General features: G+C 39.1%; 1 protein-coding gene across 12 annotated transcripts in view; it reads right to left on the reverse strand.

Moving 5' to 3' along the window:
- DST (dystonin) overlaps window positions 1-18,951 on the reverse strand; it is a 307,129-nt gene that overhangs the window by 193,361 nt on the left and 94,817 nt on the right. For all 12 annotated transcript variants that reach the window (XM_051777805.1, XM_051777809.1, XM_051777812.1 and 9 more), the window contains 2 exons: window positions 18,696-18,757; window positions 494-583 (listed from right to left, as the gene is read on the reverse strand). In XM_051777805.1, coding sequence (XP_051633765.1) covers window positions 494-583; window positions 18,696-18,757 — 152 coding nt within the window. The remainder of the gene's footprint in view (window positions 1-493; window positions 584-18,695; window positions 18,758-18,951) is intronic.

Raw genomic sequence — 18,951 nt, forward strand, 5'->3', positions numbered from 1 at the left:
ACACAAGACAGACCACAAATGAAAAGAAGAGCATGAAAAGAAGAACATAATGAAGAGAACAAATACAAAGCAAGGGAAGTAATGCTCACAAAGAAAGGAAATGACACCTGAGGAGTGTGTTAGACAATTTCAGGGACATTTTATCCTTGTTATTTGTCAGTTACTCCCTTTAATGCAAAAAGATATTAAGCATCCAATACTTGTTAAAACAAAAATTGAAAAGAAAAAGAAAGAACAGAAAAAATAGTGCATTATCCTACTAAGAAAGGAAGTCTCTCTGACCACAAGAAATGAAGAAACTGATTGCATTCCCCCACAGAATTCACAGTAGTATATTTTACCAAGAGAAATATAACTTGTGTCTTTGGTATCTGGTCACAGATTACAGAAAATATCACAGAAACCTCCAGCAGTCAATACACAAGGAGTAAACAAACAGAGAAAATGCATAAACAACAGTATGGAGTCATTGCATGCTGATCTAAAAGCTTACCAAGGTGTCTCCAGAAAGGACTTCTAAAAGTGAGATCAAGTTATGTCCATCTCTTAGGTCTTCATATAGGTCATTCACATGCTTTCGAACCTGCATAGAAAAATGCAAAAATTAAATACAAGATCCCCATCTATACCTGAGAGTTCACACTCATATTAGCATACATCTTTTAATATACAGATAAACCTCAGATATACCTCAACATTGCTTTCTAAATTTATTCACATTCATGACAAATTTACAAATCTAAATCAATTTTAATAGGCAAAATTTACTGCTACATCTGAACTCACACAGTTCTATTACACCTCATATGATTTTAATGAAAAGAAAAATAATATGAAGTTACAGGTAATGAATGCGCATAGCAGTGAAAAAATCAGTATCTGACAATTTAAATTATATCAGATACCCACCTCCTAAATAATGACAACTAAGACAAAAATAGCTAGATCCAATGAATTGTAAAAAATACACACAACATATATCTTATCATCAGCATGCACGTTCACTGCAGTCAGGACAAAAGTAACATACTTTCTGGCCTTAAACTTATTACTAATCAAAGCATACCATCCACCAATTAATAACATGTATTGTCACCTCAGGTTTCCCAGTACTTAGTTTTCCCAACTCACACATCCGCCTTATCCACCATACCAAAGAAATATAACATTAGGTTGATCTAGTGAAGCCAAAGACAGGCACAGCCCTTCCCACCTGCCATGCCAGTGGCAGAGGTTAATGCTTCCTACACTCAGCACCACCCTACCATGAGCAGACACCAATCCAAATGATCTCCTCCTGTGGTGTCCCCTAATAAACGGTTGAGCAGGGCTGATAACCAGCAGACTCTGCAAGGCCAACCACAAGTGAGGGAGTAGGTACAATGACAAGAGACAGCCAGAAGCCCTAACTTTTCTGACAGGCACAACAAAGCTAGGTGATGTCTGTTCACAGGCCAACTTCTTGTTTCTTAGCATTAGCTTAAATGAAATATTTTTAACAATTTCATCCAGCGGTTCTTTGAACGTGACAAAAAGGACCTAATTTTTCAGAAGAGATTTTTGACATTGCCAGATAGGGCAGAGGTTGAGGGCTTCCCAACTATAATTTAATGTGAGTTTCCAGGTGCTCCCATTGAACCACCAGACTCAAAGCTTCCTAAGCTTTGAGAGAATAAAATGCAACATCAGAAATTTTCTTCTTTATCACCTATACCACAGATGAGCTGTACTTCCAATACGAGATCTATGGGACACTGACTGCCAACATTTCTATATGTATGATGAGGGCAACAAGAATCAAGCCAGATCTTTGACTTTATATGAGAACTCTGTTTACCTGACTTTCAGGGGAATTTCTGTTGAACAAATAACTGTCTCCATACCTAAGCTTAGTTTCATAAATGCTTTTGTGTTCTCAAGTTTTCTTACTCCTATTTTTAAACATGAAATTACCCTAAAATCTGTTTCATAAAGACCATGATCTTAATTTAGAGTAGTATCACAGCATATTTATGCTTGTGCTGAAGACTAGCCAGAACAAGTCATTTCAAAGACTGTTCCATAAGGAATTACAACTGATGTTTTCCAAAACACTTATACAGACTCTGCATAGACAGTCAAGTTACAACACAATATTCTTATATATATATACCTAGCTTTACAAACTCATGTACATACAGTATCATTTTAATTTTAGTTATGAATTTTTTTTAAAATTCTGCAAACAATTAGTGTAAAAAAATTTCCAAGAGAAAATTTCTCTGGTAATACTGAAGTACTGTTAAGCTGAACGAAGAAACAAAACAGGTGTTCTGCTATTACATCTCTGGTGAAAGGCAAGAAAAGAGAAGCCATGTAAATCACCGAAGTCCATGATACAAAACAAGTTGATCATGATAAATGCTTAAAAGATGAAAAGCACAAGGGTCTTTAATTTTTAACCCAAAACAATTGTGACTTTTTAATTTTACTTTCAAAAACTATGCCAAACTGAGTGCTAGGCTCTTCCTGACAAAAGTAGGCAAGTTTTTTTTAAGATAAACCCTGTGAGAGGGTTGCCTGCTAAGTCCCTCAGGACGTATCACTCTCCACTTCCCTTTGGAGAGCAGAATCCCAAGCCAGAGCAGATTCACAGTACAGGCTGGTGGCCAGAGGGATGGAAGGACATCAGGTTAAGGACAGAGGAATGGGGTGTACATCTGAAAGACACTGAAAGAACTGTCTGTGCAACACCAAGTCAATCCTACACTCTTTTCAACATACAACTCAGGGGAACTGCCCAATATGCAGGTATCTGAATTGTGGGATGAGAAAATATTACCATTTCTGGTCTGTCTGCTTTTATTTTCCATTAGATGCAAGATGCCTTGCTATCCTGCTAGTTTTGTCTCTCACAGCACACATCTGTTGACCTTCTGTTTGTTTCTTATGCTCTGAGGTTTCCTAAGTACTACAGAGACAACCATCTTCCCCAGTTTATCTTTCTAGAAATCACAGACGCTTCAGAGATGAACTCACACTGGCTATGAGGAAACTGGCATAGAGCTGTCAACACAGGAAAACCAGCAGTACACCTTATATGTCTGTCTTAGTTCTGCCACTGGCGGACATTACTGTGAAGATTAATTATTTAGGACATACTACGTCAGTCATCCTAGTACAGCACAACATAACAAGGAATTTCTTCCATGACTCTGAGCAGCAGATGTGCACCTAAAACTATGTATTTGGGCAACTGATGTGACCAAACATGTTCACTCAAAGCAGCAGATTACTTCTAAAAGAAGCATCTTGAGCTTCTCAAGAGATCCTACACTGCCACTTAAGGAAAAGCTTGCAAAATCACCCCTCTCTGTCACTTAGGCAACTCTTGTCTCTCAACACATATAATGAATTCTTAGATCTTGAAACTAACAAGAAATATAACTAGTTCATTGCTCCTTAACTGCCATATTTAGCCTTCTTCAGAACAGATAGTAGCACAAGTACTGGACGCAGATGGGGTTCCCTGGATAGATGTGTGGGGATCTGTTGACACTGTGATATTTCATAACAGTTCTTGTGGTTTTTCAATAAAATCGCAGAATTGTCAGCCCTACATTTTGCAAGGTCCACATGCAAAGTAGGTTACAGGTTGCCTCAAGCAACTTTTTGCAATATGCCTATGTGAGTGTGGCAGATTTGATAATTTGGGCATGAGAAGAAATTCTTTAAGGAAGATGTGGGAGACACTGAGTGGCTGAGGGGCATCTGACAAAACTTAAAGAGAAGCAAAATGGTTTCATCATTGAAAAGGAACAGAACGAATGTAAGGCACTGTTTCAGAAGTGATTCATCTTCTGATCTTCATCTTCTGGCATGTATACTATATTCATGGTAAGGAAAGTTCCATTCTCCTTGATATGAGCATAACATATTTTCATATTATCCTTTTCCAGCAAGCTTAAGCTTTGCAGTCCAGTGCCCTGGGGAATCTCTGTGCTGCCAGTAAAAACCAGTTTTTAAAATTGTAGCAGTCACAGAGCCACAATCTTGCCTCCAGACTCCAGTATGTGAGGCACTTGACAAATGAAGACTGTGACGATGGCTACCACCTCCAAAAGCTAGCAATCTGACACCCCACATAACTCTCACAGCTTTATCTTACTGTTCAGCTGGCACACCCGGCTGTTTTTACAATCAAGTTGCTATCAGTTCCACCCTTACGTACCATTCTGCTTCTGCCGTAAAGTACCTGGCCTGCCAGGTTTAGCTTCCTCCTCAGGGGGCTGGCATCGCAGCACGTGTCATCACTGCCTTCAGTCTGCCTGGCTCTTGCTCCCACCGACAGAGAAGGAAGAAGTGATTCAGCTTCCTGGTCACACATCTGTAGGGCTGGTTTATGTTTAGGGGCCATGCCACTTGGCCTCCACCTGCTTCTCCAGAAGGACTGAGGTTTGCATAAGTGTGGCCACACTCTCACAGATATCTGTCCTGAATACCCTTACACATCTCAAACAGCCCCAGATGCCCATGCTTAGTGGACCAAACTTGCACCTAGTGATCTCTGGTTTTGCTATGAGTCACAGCAAAAAAGAAACCATCTTCCACAGCAAGCCTATTTCTTACAATTTTTCTTGATATTATTAGTTGTGTTTGTTGATACTAGAACAAAATCTACAGTTTTACACTATAGAGGCCACTCATGGTTATATGGTAGAAGAGAAGGACTGCCCCTTCTGCTTCTGCAAGCAAAACCAGCTTGGTCTTGACAAGGACACATAGCAGATGCACATGTCACTTTATCTAACACTGCCATACCTATTTTTTATTAGGGATTGTTGCAATAGGACAAAGTGCAATGGTTTTAAATGAGCGTAGATTTAAACTAGATATAAGGAAGACTTTTTTTACAGTGAGGATGTTGAAACATTGCAAGAGGTTTTCCAGAGAGATAGTGGACGCCCCATCCCTGGAAACATTCAAGATAAGATTGGATAGGGCTCTGAGCAACCTGATCTAGTTGAAGATATCCCTGCTCATTGCAGGGGGGATGGGATCAGATGACCTTTACAGGTCCCTTCCAACCCAAACTATTCTATGATGATTCTAGGAAAACACAGAAAACACAGCTTTTTTCTTACTCAGAAGTAAATATGGCAGGAAAATAAAACACACAATTTTGTGTGTACAGTGGGTGCACACCCAGCATACGTGTAGATATCTCATAGACTTTTGTGTTAGGGTGTAGCATGTTCCAGACAGGCAACTAAAATGCAAGGACCACTGATTCTGAACTGAAATAGTGTAGGAAGAAGCAGAAACAAACATGAATGTGCTGTAGAATCTAAAGTCGAGGTAAAAGGGGCAGGAGACAGCATATAATCAGATGGGGCAGGAACAACTATAAGTAACACCCATGGACTGGAAGCCACCAGGAACTCCCTGACGGAGGTGAGACAACCACTGTGGCCCTGGCAAGCTGCACAACTTGGAAACAAGGCAGAGTGCTCACACACTTGCAAAATTATTCATTTTTTACAGGTTAGGAAAGCAGACTACAGTAATCAAATATTTTTCTTAAAAACTCCAGGAGTCTCACTATCTATATTATAAATAAGCTGAATTGATCATTATAAGAACATGCCAAATTAGACCTTTTCTTATCACTCCCAAACCAACCAAAATTAGAATTAAATCCAAACCACATTTATTTTGAATAACTGAAGTTCAGTTGTCCAGTCTTTATAAATTCAGAGTCATTCCCAGATGTTATCAAAAATTATAATAGGGATCCAACTGAGCCTTTTCAGCTCACATTGCTGAGGAAAGTCTTTTCAAGTACCACTCTCCTCATTTCTGGAAGCAAAGTTAATCAAATGCCTGGCACAAACGTAAAGCATTACTGCTTTTCCAAAGGAAAATGGGAAAAGGCTCAAAAGTTAGAACTGTAAGGAGGATGTTTGAGAAAAAAAGGGTCAGGCCTTAATTACCACTGAAGTCACTGGTAAGTCCAAACAACAGCTGGCACAAGGCCACTACGAGTTTCACAATAAATTTCAAATTTTTTCTTTAAGAATCTCACTCAATGTCCATGAAAAAAAGATCCCTTAGGAGTCCCATTCACTTAAACTACAGTAAAACAATTTTCTCCAAGATAATAGACACAGATGGTTAAGGGCTCATACAATTACAGTGTTCCACGGCAAATGCCGTCAGCATTCAGATAGCTGAAAAATTGCTTTGGCCACTGCATGAGATCCTGACATCCTGATGAGTTTCCCTAATGTTTTAACTTTCTAAAAACATACTTAAGCTTGTTTTAAAAGGAAAAATTTTATTAAAAGTGCTAGTCATGAGGAAAGAGTTTTCTATAAGTTTTGAAAATATGTATGTTTTAGTCCTTTCACCTCTGAAATTAAGGAATCACAGTGGCAATTCTAACAGCATGGTAACAAATAAACCTATGCCATGAGAAAAGAATAAAAAATAAAAAAAAACCTCATATAAAAAGTTGCATTTACGCAAAAAAATAAAAATTTACTAAGCCAACACATGCAGCATGATTTATGATTAACACTCTAAAATTCTAAACAGGTTGTAACAAGATCCATGTAGCGTGTAACTGTCAATATATCAGATTTGTCAAAATATCCCCATGTGACTGATCTGCCAAGGAAGTTGCTTCTTTAAGCATCTTCGAGAGTATTTATTTTGTTCTACAGACTTCTTAGACTCTCCCATGTATAGCACGAGTGTTGCTTGACATGCTGCAGGACCATTGTACCTCAGGTAATTTCCACCCCAACGTTCTGCGTGGCACAGGAAGGCTCTGAGCTGTGGTTTGTGGCCAACCTGATGTCACTCCAAGAGATCAGGGAGCCAGAGCTCCATGCAGGCTGGCACGCACACTGACATCCTCCTCGAGTCTCTCATGCTTTTAATCTCCTTACTCTAAACCCAAAATTTACCGCTAGGAAAAAAACCAAACAAACTCCACATACACACCCTGGTCACAATCCATGTTTTACACTGAATCCCACCGTAAACTTCACTCATTCTGTTAAAAATAAACAAGCACACGAGTTCTGGGAGAATTTAATCACTGGGCAGCCCTGCAGCAGTGACCCCCGGTCACAGCTCTCCACAGGGGTGGATGCAGAGCACAGTCAGCCCAAGCGCTGGGCTGCAGATGGTGCTGTTCACCCACCTCTGCGGGGGCACACACGCTCCAGCCCTGGACACCCACGGCCCAGGACACCCCGATTTGCTCCCCCCCCGACGAACAGCAGAGGCCTGCAGCCAGGGTTGGCAGTGAGATGGCACAGGGAGAAAACTTGTGCCAGGTCTCTTCTGTGTGCCTGTTCATTTGTAAGCAAAGTCTGGCAAATCCAGTCTCAGGCCTAGTGGTCCATAACTCATTTTCACTCTTTTCTTTTGCTCAACAGTCTAATAATCCACTCTGCAGGAAACAATTCTTGTAGTTCATGGAAAATAAATAGGTCTTTATTTCACAAACATGAGTAATTTTTCTGTTTTACTTCATTTCTGCATATTAATTCTCGCAAATAGCAGACACAGATACTGTTATTCCATTTCATAAAGTTCCTTTATGATTTTACTAAGCTGCATTTAAACAAGTCTCCTGTACAGAGCGAGTTCAACAACCCTGAAAGCATAATAGATGTTTTCTAAATAAAGATTCATCCTTGATTGCATCCTTGGATTCATCCTTCACTTTCTCAGGCGGCCAATGCTCTACACTCTATTAACATGATAACCATGACACCCTTCCAGTGTTCCACCGCCTAACATGCTGTTCTTGTATCTAAAAGCTGAAATCATTTGCTTTTTTTCCTCCACATTAACCTTCGCATTTGTCCCAGATAACTCAATCATCCAATTAATCCATTGCTTTCACATACTTTATTTTGCATCTTTCCCCCAGTCTTCAATTATTCCACGTCTCTGGATAACTCTATTAATCATAAAAAAGACACTTGTATGGCTTCAAGGTAAATATACTGTTGCTCACATAAAAAAAAAAATCCAGCCACTGCTAAATCTTGTCCTTACATTTTTCTTATCTTACCATATTTGGTTTCATGAAATGCATTCCAGTATTTTCCTGAAACCCAAATCAGCAAGTGTGCAAGTAGATGCATAATCTTACATATATATCAAACACTAGGACGTAAACATGTACATTCAGGAGTCCTTTTGTGGATTTCAGTAGTTGTGTGATATTTGAAACACCATTATTGTACAGAACAACATGAACCAAATTTTATAAATGTCAAAAATCCTTCTTTGCACCTCCTACAGGGAAAAAAAAATTGTTCCATTCACAGAATCAGAGAATGGGTAAGGCTGGATGGGACCACAGTGTGTCATCTGGTCCAACCTTCCTGCTCCAGAAGGGGTATCCTAGAGCACATTGCACAGGATTTTGTCCAGATGGTTCTTGAATATCTCCAGTGAGGGAGATTCCACAACCTCCCTGGGTAATCTGTTCCAGTGCATGGTCACCCAGAAAGTAAAGAAGTTCTTCTTCCTATTCAGGTGGAGCTTCCTATGCATTAGTTGCTGCCTGTTGCCTCTTGTCCCATTGCTTGGCACCACCAAGAAGAACCTGGCTTCATCATTTTGACACCCACTCTTCAGGTACTGATATACATTGATAAGGTCACCTCTCAGTCATCTCTTCTTGAGGTTGAACAGACCAAACTCCCTCAGCCTTTCCTTGCAAGACAGATGCTCAAGTCCCCTAATCATCTTTGTAGCCCTGGCCTGGACCTACTCCAGGAGCTCCATGTCTCTCTTGTACTGAGGAGCCCAGAACTGGATGCATCTCAAAACTTTTTGAGGAATGGGCTGAAAGATTCTCTCCAACCAACCCTGGTTCAGCCACTCAGAGTATATCCAGAGGTTCCACTCTACTTATTCATTATTATTATCACAGCACTACTCTCACTGGTATTAATCCTGGCACAGTCTTGTTCATCTGTTCATAAATTTGCATATTGGGATCAGCAAATCCATCTCAGCCCATGCTGTGTAGATTCACAAGCAGAAATGGGTATGTACTAACTTAAAATGGGCATCTACTCCATCACAATTTAAAGTCCTAAAATATAAAGTTAGAGAGATGTCCAGCCACCTTTAGTATCTACTTCACCAAATTAACCTTCATTCTGTAGACAGCTCTCAGTGAGCGCAAGGGAAAGATGCCACATGTGGCATATGTCATGCAAGGTCCCAAGAGACTCCACACATGCTCCTAGCCTATTAACCCTTTTTATACCAGTTTTAATTTCAAAGCAGAGCATGTCCATCTCTCTTCCCTCTTTTGCACCTCTGTAAAATCCTTCAAGATTTTTTTTCAGTGCAGTACACTTTGTTCAGATGTGTTTGTATATGAGACTGAAGATATTTATAAATTTTAGAAAAACTAAAAACAAAAAAAAAAAGAAATGTGACATAATCTGTTTAAAGTCTCACTTGAGACATCTATTCTGACCTCTTTTAAAAATATTTTATTTACAAATGTATAAATACTGATTAATGAAGAATATAAAGCAAACATCACTAAGCTTCACTTTACACGGCAGTCCACTGAAAGAGGGCATTCTTACTGGAATTGTAGAATTGATGCAGATTGAAATCACTAAATTAATGAAAACACAAGCTTTGGTAAAGAACTTGCCAGTGATCAGTTTGAAGACTCAAAAGTTGAACATTATTTCACCAGAGAGAGGTTGTGCCTTACAAAGCAGTCACAGAATAGTACAACTCTATGGCTAAAAAGGACTGAATAGATCACCTCACTCGACCCCGTGCGGTGAAGTTTGAGTTTGGCTATAAAACACCAGAGCTGCTTCTTTAATTTATTCTTGAAAATTCAAAGGAAGGAAATGTAACACACAAAACACATATTTCCAGGTTTTTACTTGCTTCTCTACACTTACTTGCTTCTCTGAGGGACATTTTTGCTTGCTAATCTTCAAACTAAATCTTCCATTAACTGAACTGAGGTTTTTTGTTGTCCCTTCCCCTAAAGTCTGACCTCAGAAAACATTTGTTTGCCAGCCTCTGCATAAACACCTTTTACGTACTGCAGACACACTATCATGTCTCCGTTCAGTCTTCTCAGTTTCAGACTAAACAAAGTCAGATTATCACAACCTGCCCTTGATCTTCCAAGAAAACTTATCTTCTTACTGCTTTATTACAGATGGCTGCAGACCTCTTGTCCATGCAAAGATCAGAAGTTACACAGGCAGTCAGAGTTTCACAGCCACGTGCCCACAAGCACACCAGCGTGTCCATGAAAAGGCTGAATTACGAGCTGCCTCTCCGTCTCCTAAACACTGTGCTGGCCCCACAGGCAGGGTGCAGAGCTCATGTGTAGTTCCTGGAGCTCCCTGGTCCTAAGCCAACACAGTCCTGCACAGGTGATGGACCCTGTAAGATTCGTGGCAGGGCAAGGGTGACACTTGTTGCTGACATGACAAAAGGCCTGAGCCAGAGAAAAGGCTCTACCAGCCACAGTGTTAGAGAAACAGATGTATCACTACAAAGATAAAGTGACTGAGCTCAAAACCTCACTTGAGGATGTGGCACAGCAAGGGCAGAAGGCACTGGGATCTTTCCCGTGGGTGGAAGGTCCTTGTTCATGAGTGTTGCCTCCCAGACCCAGATGATGCTGCGACAACACCTGACAGCAGCCATGACAGCAACAACCAACGGCACTGGCTATTCCCAGTGCCAGTTCTAGCTGCAGTGGCAGCAGTTATTGATGGCAATATCCCAACAAGCTGTGTCTAAGATCCTTTCGTTCAAATTTCGTGGCGATAGTATGCAAATGAGACTACATGCGGTAGCATGTAGAAAAAGTGTATATACACCGTGTACACCACTTCCTCTTTGTCCATCTGCTTTCAAAGACCCATTGTAACAGTCTCCCCAGGGAGAAAAATTACCCTGAGAGGTCTGTAACTCCTTCTTTTCTTCTGCTGGGGATAAAGGTATTATGCTTACTATAATTGCAGACTCCTGGGAGTCCTCAGTCTCTTCTGAATTCTTAAACAGAATGATAAAATGCTACAAATTATTTCCATTAGTTACTAACTATTGGGTAAATAAAGCTGTTCAACCAGAAAACACATAACTTACCTGAATAGTCTTCTTTCTACCTGTGGACTTCCATGTCACACTGTAAGTTCCGCTGGACTTTACCCCACCTTGCTTTACTAACTCCTTTATAACAAACCTTTAGTCCTGCTCCCCTTATTTCCACTTCTTGTACAGCTCCTTTGTATTTTGCACATCTCTTGAAAGCAGCAGTATATTCTATAAGATGCCTCCTATCTGTTCTACCTGTCAGCAACCTGCCTTTGTGCCTCTGACACAAACATCTGCAGTGACTGCCAGATCTCCTGCATTTCTCCCTCTACTGTATTACTACCCCAGGAGACCCTACCTACTGCTTTTCCCAGTTCATTGTCCTCTCTTTACTTCTCACTTCTCTCTTTGCTTTTGAAGATGAGCCTGGGATTTTGCAACACTTGCTTCCTAGTTATCTTTCTGTTTTAAATTTTGAAGCAGTCCCTCCCAGCCAGTCCAGACCTATCTAACTAGGCAACTTTGACAGCAACTTTTTGAACTTGACAAGCTGAAGATCTCTCTGGTTGGCACTTCACTCACAAGACACACAGGCAGCCACCCCAACTCCTGCAGCAGGCAGGGAACAGAAGAGTGAGTGTGCCCTAATCTGGTTTGCACACCTGCCTGGGGATGAGCTGAGCTGTGCCACAGAAACACCTTTTTCTTGAATAGACTACTGAGGGCTCCTCTGTAGGTGTTCAGATGCAGAACTCTACATTGTTCCTCTTGTCAATTATGAGGATAAATGTTTTTCCCCACTGCTATACAGTGCTGTCCTGATGCCAGTTGGTGACCAAAAATCTACCATCAGCTTCCTTAATCCAGTTCAAGACTTTCAATTGACAGCAGCCATATTCACCTTTTGTTCTGTTTTATCTTTGGCCAGAGACAAGCCAATGTTTCAGTTATAATGCGCATTCGGTTGCCTCCACCCCTTGTGCTTCCAGCTTGCTCTCGCCTTTTGCAACCTTTACTACACGCTGCCAAACGTAACTTACCAGGGAGGAACTGTTTAAAATATGCAAATGTAATGCTAATAACATCAAAGAGAAAATAGATCTGACTCCTACAGCTTAAAACTAGCTCTGACCAAAGGCAATGCACTCCAAACATACCTGAAGCAGGTAAAGTACTAAAACTGGCAGCTAAAACTTTATTCTAATTAAATTCAAGGTACTCTAAGTAGAGACAGATTTTGAACACTATGTGACTACCTTTAAATTCACTGTTCAAAACACCATAAATGCCTTTAACAGATAACACATGTTTCTGTATATGAGAAACATGTTTATTCTCATGCCTTTTTAGGTCCTCATGCAGTCACACATCTACGTTACCTCAGGGCAAGCCTTGCTTCCCAGATTATATGAAATATTGCTGTAGAACAAAATACTTAGTTAATGTTTATGATTAAATGTTTGAAGTTGCTCACTGTCTGAAGTCCACAAATACTACTCCCACTGGAGCCAATGGCACAGTTACAGTGGCTCCAAGGGAGCTAGATCAAGGCATAGTACTTCTAAACTGATATATAAATTATTATTAAATACAGATACATCAAAAGTATATAGATAAAAATAATTCCATGCATAATTTAACAATTAATTAAAAAGCCAACACCTAATTGCAAATGGTAGAATTTTATCTCTTGCAATCTCTAAGGAACAAATAATATTAAATAAAATCTGGGCTGAGAGCTAATTGCAAACAATGAACACACACAAAGAGAATTAATTAATATATTAATATATTAGTCTATCACATGAAACATTGATTCTAGTGGTTTTAGTCCATCATGCAGTAATCACATGATACGCTTAATTTGCCTTATACTCATCCTTTCATATATGATCACCTATATAAAAAAAAAACACTTTAAACCCAACATACATAAAAGCATATGCTCAACTGGTACAATAGGACTGCATGCCACAAAAATATTGATGTGCTCAAGTCATACTGTATTTCATGCATATTTAATTTACTGTTTTCAATTACTCTCTTTCCTGCGACCAATTAGTCACAAAGTCTAAATGTATTAAAGACTACCAAATAAACTTGAAAGCTTTGGTGCAGTTTTTATTGACTTGAATTTGTTTGTTTGCTTGCTTGATTGATTGACTGCAGAGAGTTTTTTGTGATGCAATTTATCAGTAGCCTTAAAACTTGTACAATTTGTACAAGTTGTAGCTTCAACTTCTTGCATTCTGTCACAACTTTTCCTCACTATCTTCTGGTTACCTTCCTCCGTCATCTAAATTTCCATTACAGTAAAAAAGCCATGAGTTTGGCTTGCTGAGCAGCCTTGCAAACAGCTATAGATTACACTAAGCAGGTGAAAGATGTCATGTGGTTTACCTCCAAGTAGAAGACTTTTGAAAGATTTGTATGTAATGCAGCATGAATAAATTATAATTATACATATTTCCAGGGAAAATAACAAAATCAAAAACTTCTTTACACCATTAAATGATGACCTTCTTCAAGAGTTATTTTTATTTATTTTTCAGAAGGAGCACATCTCAAAGGTAAAACACACTTCAAGACCTTTCAGAACAGTCCTGAACATACAATGGCAAAAATTTTAGGAGAAAAAATGGTATATTATTCTGTCTACCAAGCAGACAATGGGCCTTCTGGAACAACTGAAAAACGAAACAGAGGAGGAAACACTAACATTTCAGCTGCACCCAATGCCTAAAGCAAGCTGTGGGCCATGTTGAAATGGGATTTTACAGAATTTGTTCCCAACACAGTTTGCAGCAGTTGTCAGAATAAACTCTGAGGAACACACAGTAGGCTCATTTAGATGCACTAGCACAGCAAGGAATCTTTGTCTTATTTTAACACTTGGGGGGGAAAAAAAAAAAGAAAAAAGAAAGCAGGTTTTCTGAGTATGTTTCAAATCTAGGGGTGTTAAATTGAGACATTTTTAAAAAGTCACTACCATAAGACTAACACCAGGTTCCTCATCCTTCAGATATCAGTGTAGATCTACAAAGTGTTCATTTCTAAAAGAAGAGATGGGGAATTTTAAATGACATCTTAAATGCACAGCTAAAAAGAAGATACTGAGACACTGCAGAGTAGCACTATCTAAAAACAATAACTACTAGTGTCCATAAAGTGCCAGCTTTCAGCAAGGGAATGACTGTGCTTTAACAGGAATGGTCAGTCATGCTGCTATTAAGGTCATACCTGAACATCTCACAATACAATCGACCCAAGAAGCCATTTGCAAACCCTGTGCTGCTTGAAGGACGCACAGGAATCAATAACTTCAGGTTTCTATTCTGAATTATTCATTCAGTCTTTGCACAACAGAAAGCTGTTCTCTCTCTAATGCACTATCACTGCAACACAGAACATGATTTTGAACACTGTGCTTTAAAACAATAGTTTTAAAAGCATTTTGTCCAGCTACTTATAAATGTTTCTTGCTCATAAGACCTTCAAAAATTACTTTGGGAACAATTAATGACTGTGCAGGGATGCTGCCCATTCCTCCTATCAGCAGCATGCTTCTCCCAAGGTCCAGTCAGTCAAGGGTCCCAAAAGCCAACCCACCCTGTCAGTGCCATGAACAGTACAGCTCTCCCTCTCCAGGGAGCTGCTCAGGTACCCAGAGGCCCATACTGCTGCTAGAAGGTCAGCTAAGAGGCTCTCTACAACCTTTTCCTCCATGAGAAGGATGATAGTTTCCTTAGTAGGAAGATACTTGGGTGTTCACCATACCACTAGCCAGTTTTTGGTTGCCTTGCCTTCAGTCCTAATTTCTGGTAAAGAAACTTAGAATAATATCCCATTTAATTTGTCAGGACTAAGATCTGGCACTAAAAAAATTATTTTTAAATTGATTTGAGAAAGGAACTGAACAACAAAGAAGAATTTGCCTGCTTTTACTCCTTTTTCATCATCAACTTTTTTCATTTTCTGACTTTCATCTCATCTTCTACCTGTATTTCAAACTAGCCTCACTCTTTCCTTAAATTTTGGGGTTTGGGATTCAAAGGATGTCAGGAAGAATTTCTGGGCTTTCCTGGAAGCTGGATTTCTCTTTAGGTGATTTAGAACTATGCAACCACTACACTAAACCCCTTGCTACCACAAATGTACCTTTTCTTGTCACATCCAGGATTACTTACTGCTCTAGCAAGTACTAGAATTTAACATCTTATTTTGGCAGCAGAAAAGTGAAATGCTTGCTAGAAGCAGAGGGCAGTTCAGAGAAGAGAGGAGACCTCTACCCCATCACCACACTACTTTGGCATGTGAGTTTCTCCCTGGAAGCTCATACCACAGCAGTAGCAGAGTCTAAAGTCCAATATCTCACCTCTCCAGCCCGTATGTCAATAAGACACAAAAGATAACATTTAAACTGGAGCCCCACATCAGACAGTAAACAGTAGCCTTAGCAAGGCCAATGCTCTAATCAGTCCTCAGAAAATCTGTTATCAATTCAAAAGAAAAACTTCAGCATTTAAAAAATGTAGTGACCGTCCACTTCATCTTAAACTGTGGAATTCAAAGATTCAACAGCTGAATTTTGCACATAATACATTATGTACTTGTCTCTAAAACTATGTATATCAAAATAATTAGCACGAAATATTTCTGCAATGACTATGTTTCTAGTTTAGCAAAGCACACAACATGAGACTAATCTTACACACTGAATTTTAAATACTACGCACTTATAGGCTTTGAATCCAATGCAACTAGAGATAGGCAATGGAGAGCAGAATGGTAAATATTTACAAGTTACTCAGTGAATCACAGACAGATCAATTACAAGAGTGACAGTAGGCTTCTTTGCCAACCCCCAAAGAATTATGGTAACTAGTAAAAGCACCATTTCTGCTGACCTAGAAAAAAACCTCTATAAAGGCAAGTTCTGGTATTTCCCCAAGAAGTGCAGGAGAATAGAAGATCAATTAAAATTAGTGAGGAAAGAACTAAACAAGCAGGGAAAACATAAAAAGAGATGAGAAAAGAAAAATAGAGAAAACAAAAAAAAAACAAGTAGGGGACAGAGAAAAGAAACAGGGAAAAGAGAAAAAAAAATAAGAAAGAAAACAAATGAAATTAAAATGTGATCCGTCCCCATGCCCATAGCAGGGTCCTGTCCACATATATGGTCTGGTGTTTGCCATGATCTCTCATAACTTCCACGATCACCTTCATCTTTTCTGCTTCTTGTTGAACCCTACACAGCATCAGATAAAAGCACACCGACCTTTTTCAATCAGTGGAACAAAAGCACTTCTGAGACACAATTCACTTCCCCTTAGGGAGATGCCTTATGGGTAGACATCTATAAGGGCTTGTTCCCTCTGCTACCTACTAAAGAAACCCGGGTAACCAGCTCACATAAAGCTATTGAGATGCCTGAGATGAGACAATTCCCACCTTCATTTGTGTGCAACGAGTTATGTGCAGTGAATGGGCAAACATGAGTTGCATGTTTTCTACTAAATCCAAGGTACATGAAAACTAGGGCTCAACTTCAACTTAATGCATTGACCAGGACAGGTCCAGTATCTCTGCTAGAAATTCACTCATTTATTGTGCTCTTTTTTCTACATTCCCTCCATTATATAATATTTTCTAAATACACCTTTGTGTCTTAAGAGAAAGCATCTGAAGGTTTGATTTTAATTTCCATCGAAGTCACTGTTCTAGAAAAAATGCTCTAAGAACAGAAATTTGACAACTGTATCACCAACTGCTTTCAAACTATTTCCAGAAGATAAAGCTGAGTTGCTACATAAATTCCAAGTTAATGGAAGAGCTATAGCCAAACTATATTTGTATAAGTTAACTATCCTTTACTTGAATTCTAAAGTGAGCAATCCAAGATGAAAATCAGTGCCAGCAATATACACAGACACACATTATTTTATCTATCTGTATCTATACCTCTGCAATCACCCACAGTGAGAACTACCTGAAAATGAAGGCCTAAGGCCATTGACATTGGCAAGGAAGGCAACAGGATTTAGTGTGAGCTCTTTACTCTGATTTTCTTAGGGGTTTAGAGTCTAAATCTTTTTTAAGCTACTCTCAAGAGGTTGACAGTACGGAAATCATGACTGTGCATGTTTTAGAAGGGTGTAAGACAATGGTATATAGAAATATCATTATCAGTACACTGCTCTTCTGTAAAAATATGCACTGTTTTTAACTTGTATTAAAGCACTGCTCTCCAAAAATCTTCAGACAGGCTTTTCCCCATCCCACAGATGCATTTTTTAAATGCATCTTTAATATATAAAAAGATTAGTAGCCTCTACAAACATGACAACAATTACCCTCAGTTAGAAGAATAAATGCCTGATGGCTAATTTGGATATTGCATTTTACTGCCAGGTACTGGCAACCTTCCTGGATGTTTTTTTCTTTAAATCTAATTTGTTTGAAGTACTGGACAATGGATACATTTCTTACACCATAAACAGGAGGCAAAATTCAGAAAGGGAAGGCTGCAGACCTGCCTTTTGTCTTTTCTCATTAGCAAGTAGAAGACTTCTGCAAGGACATGGGGCCACTTCGATGTTTCAGGATTACAGTGAGGAGGTATCTGCATAGAAAGGGCCCTTGGAGCAGCTGTTTCTATACAGCATGTTTCCTTTGGGTCTAGCAAACCCACAAAGGAAAATCTACTGGTATGAGCCATCCTGTGACTGCAGGCTCACCCTGCTCACAGAAAGGTGGCATGCTACTGCTCTAAATACAAATGCAAGGAGATCTTTCCAACAGTGTCTGAAGATTGTACTCATTAATTAAATCTCAACTCTGACAGTTTGCAGATACATTTTTATTTAATGTGACTCTTACATGAATTCGACCTCGGAGTTGGGGGGCATATCAATGCAAGTTATGTTAAATAATCATACAATCTGTTTCTCCAAAGAAATGTCTGGGCTAGACAGCTGGCACTGAGACAGCAGATTAAATTTAGAACTGAAAGGCCATACAGTGAAGGTGAATTCAGCTTTTAGTTATCTGTCAATTAAAAGTTGTACATGTTGTTAAAATAATGTGCTTTGTCCCTGAAGCAAAGTTCACTGCTATTCAAAAGAAAGATATTGAAATGTGAGTTTTGTCTCTAGAATCTTCTATTTCTAATCCACAAGTAGCATACTAATGCCACAGGATGATCTGGACCTCTCTTTCTCAAGGTCATTTCCCCATCCACAACATGGTACTTAAAATACTTTTTTTTTTTTCTCATTTGCCTTAACTATGGTACTACAGCCATGACATACTAATTCCAGAAAACAGTCAAGCCTTATAGAAAGAAATCATATCTCTTAAACTTCGACTCATTTTAATTTCAAATTCAAATGCTCAATTAGATCACCTTGGGACATTAGACAACAGCATTTCAATTCCCCCATGACTCCCCAAAGACAAAGCACATGCATAAACCTCACAATTTGAGATCTTCCTTATATGTAACACAGCTGCATCCTGACACCAAACATGTAGTAAAAGACACAATTGCTGCTGTAGCAATCAGTCATCCAGACATGACAGATATAACTGACCTTCATGAGATGTTGATTTATCCATTTTGTGAACGTCTTCTTTTGTACTTTGTCCCGCTCATCTAGAGGTAAAAAGGAAAAAGAATAGGGTTTAACAGCTCTACAAGTGATGCAGAAGATTTTTTTTTATTAAGAGATTTATAAAATTAATATTCTAGTAAATTTATAAAATTTAAATTTTCAAGAGCTCCAAAATGTCTAATCAAAATAAAAGTTTTTGCAGTACATCACAGCATGTACTGAAAAAGTTTCTTGA

The sequence above is a fragment of the Manacus candei genome, unplaced genomic scaffold, assembly GCF_025592945.1.
Source record: "Manacus candei isolate 608988 ecotype Guabito, Panama unplaced genomic scaffold, ASM2559294v1 h1tg000011l, whole genome shotgun sequence".
Taxonomy (NCBI): Eukaryota; Metazoa; Chordata; class Aves; order Passeriformes; family Pipridae; genus Manacus; species Manacus candei.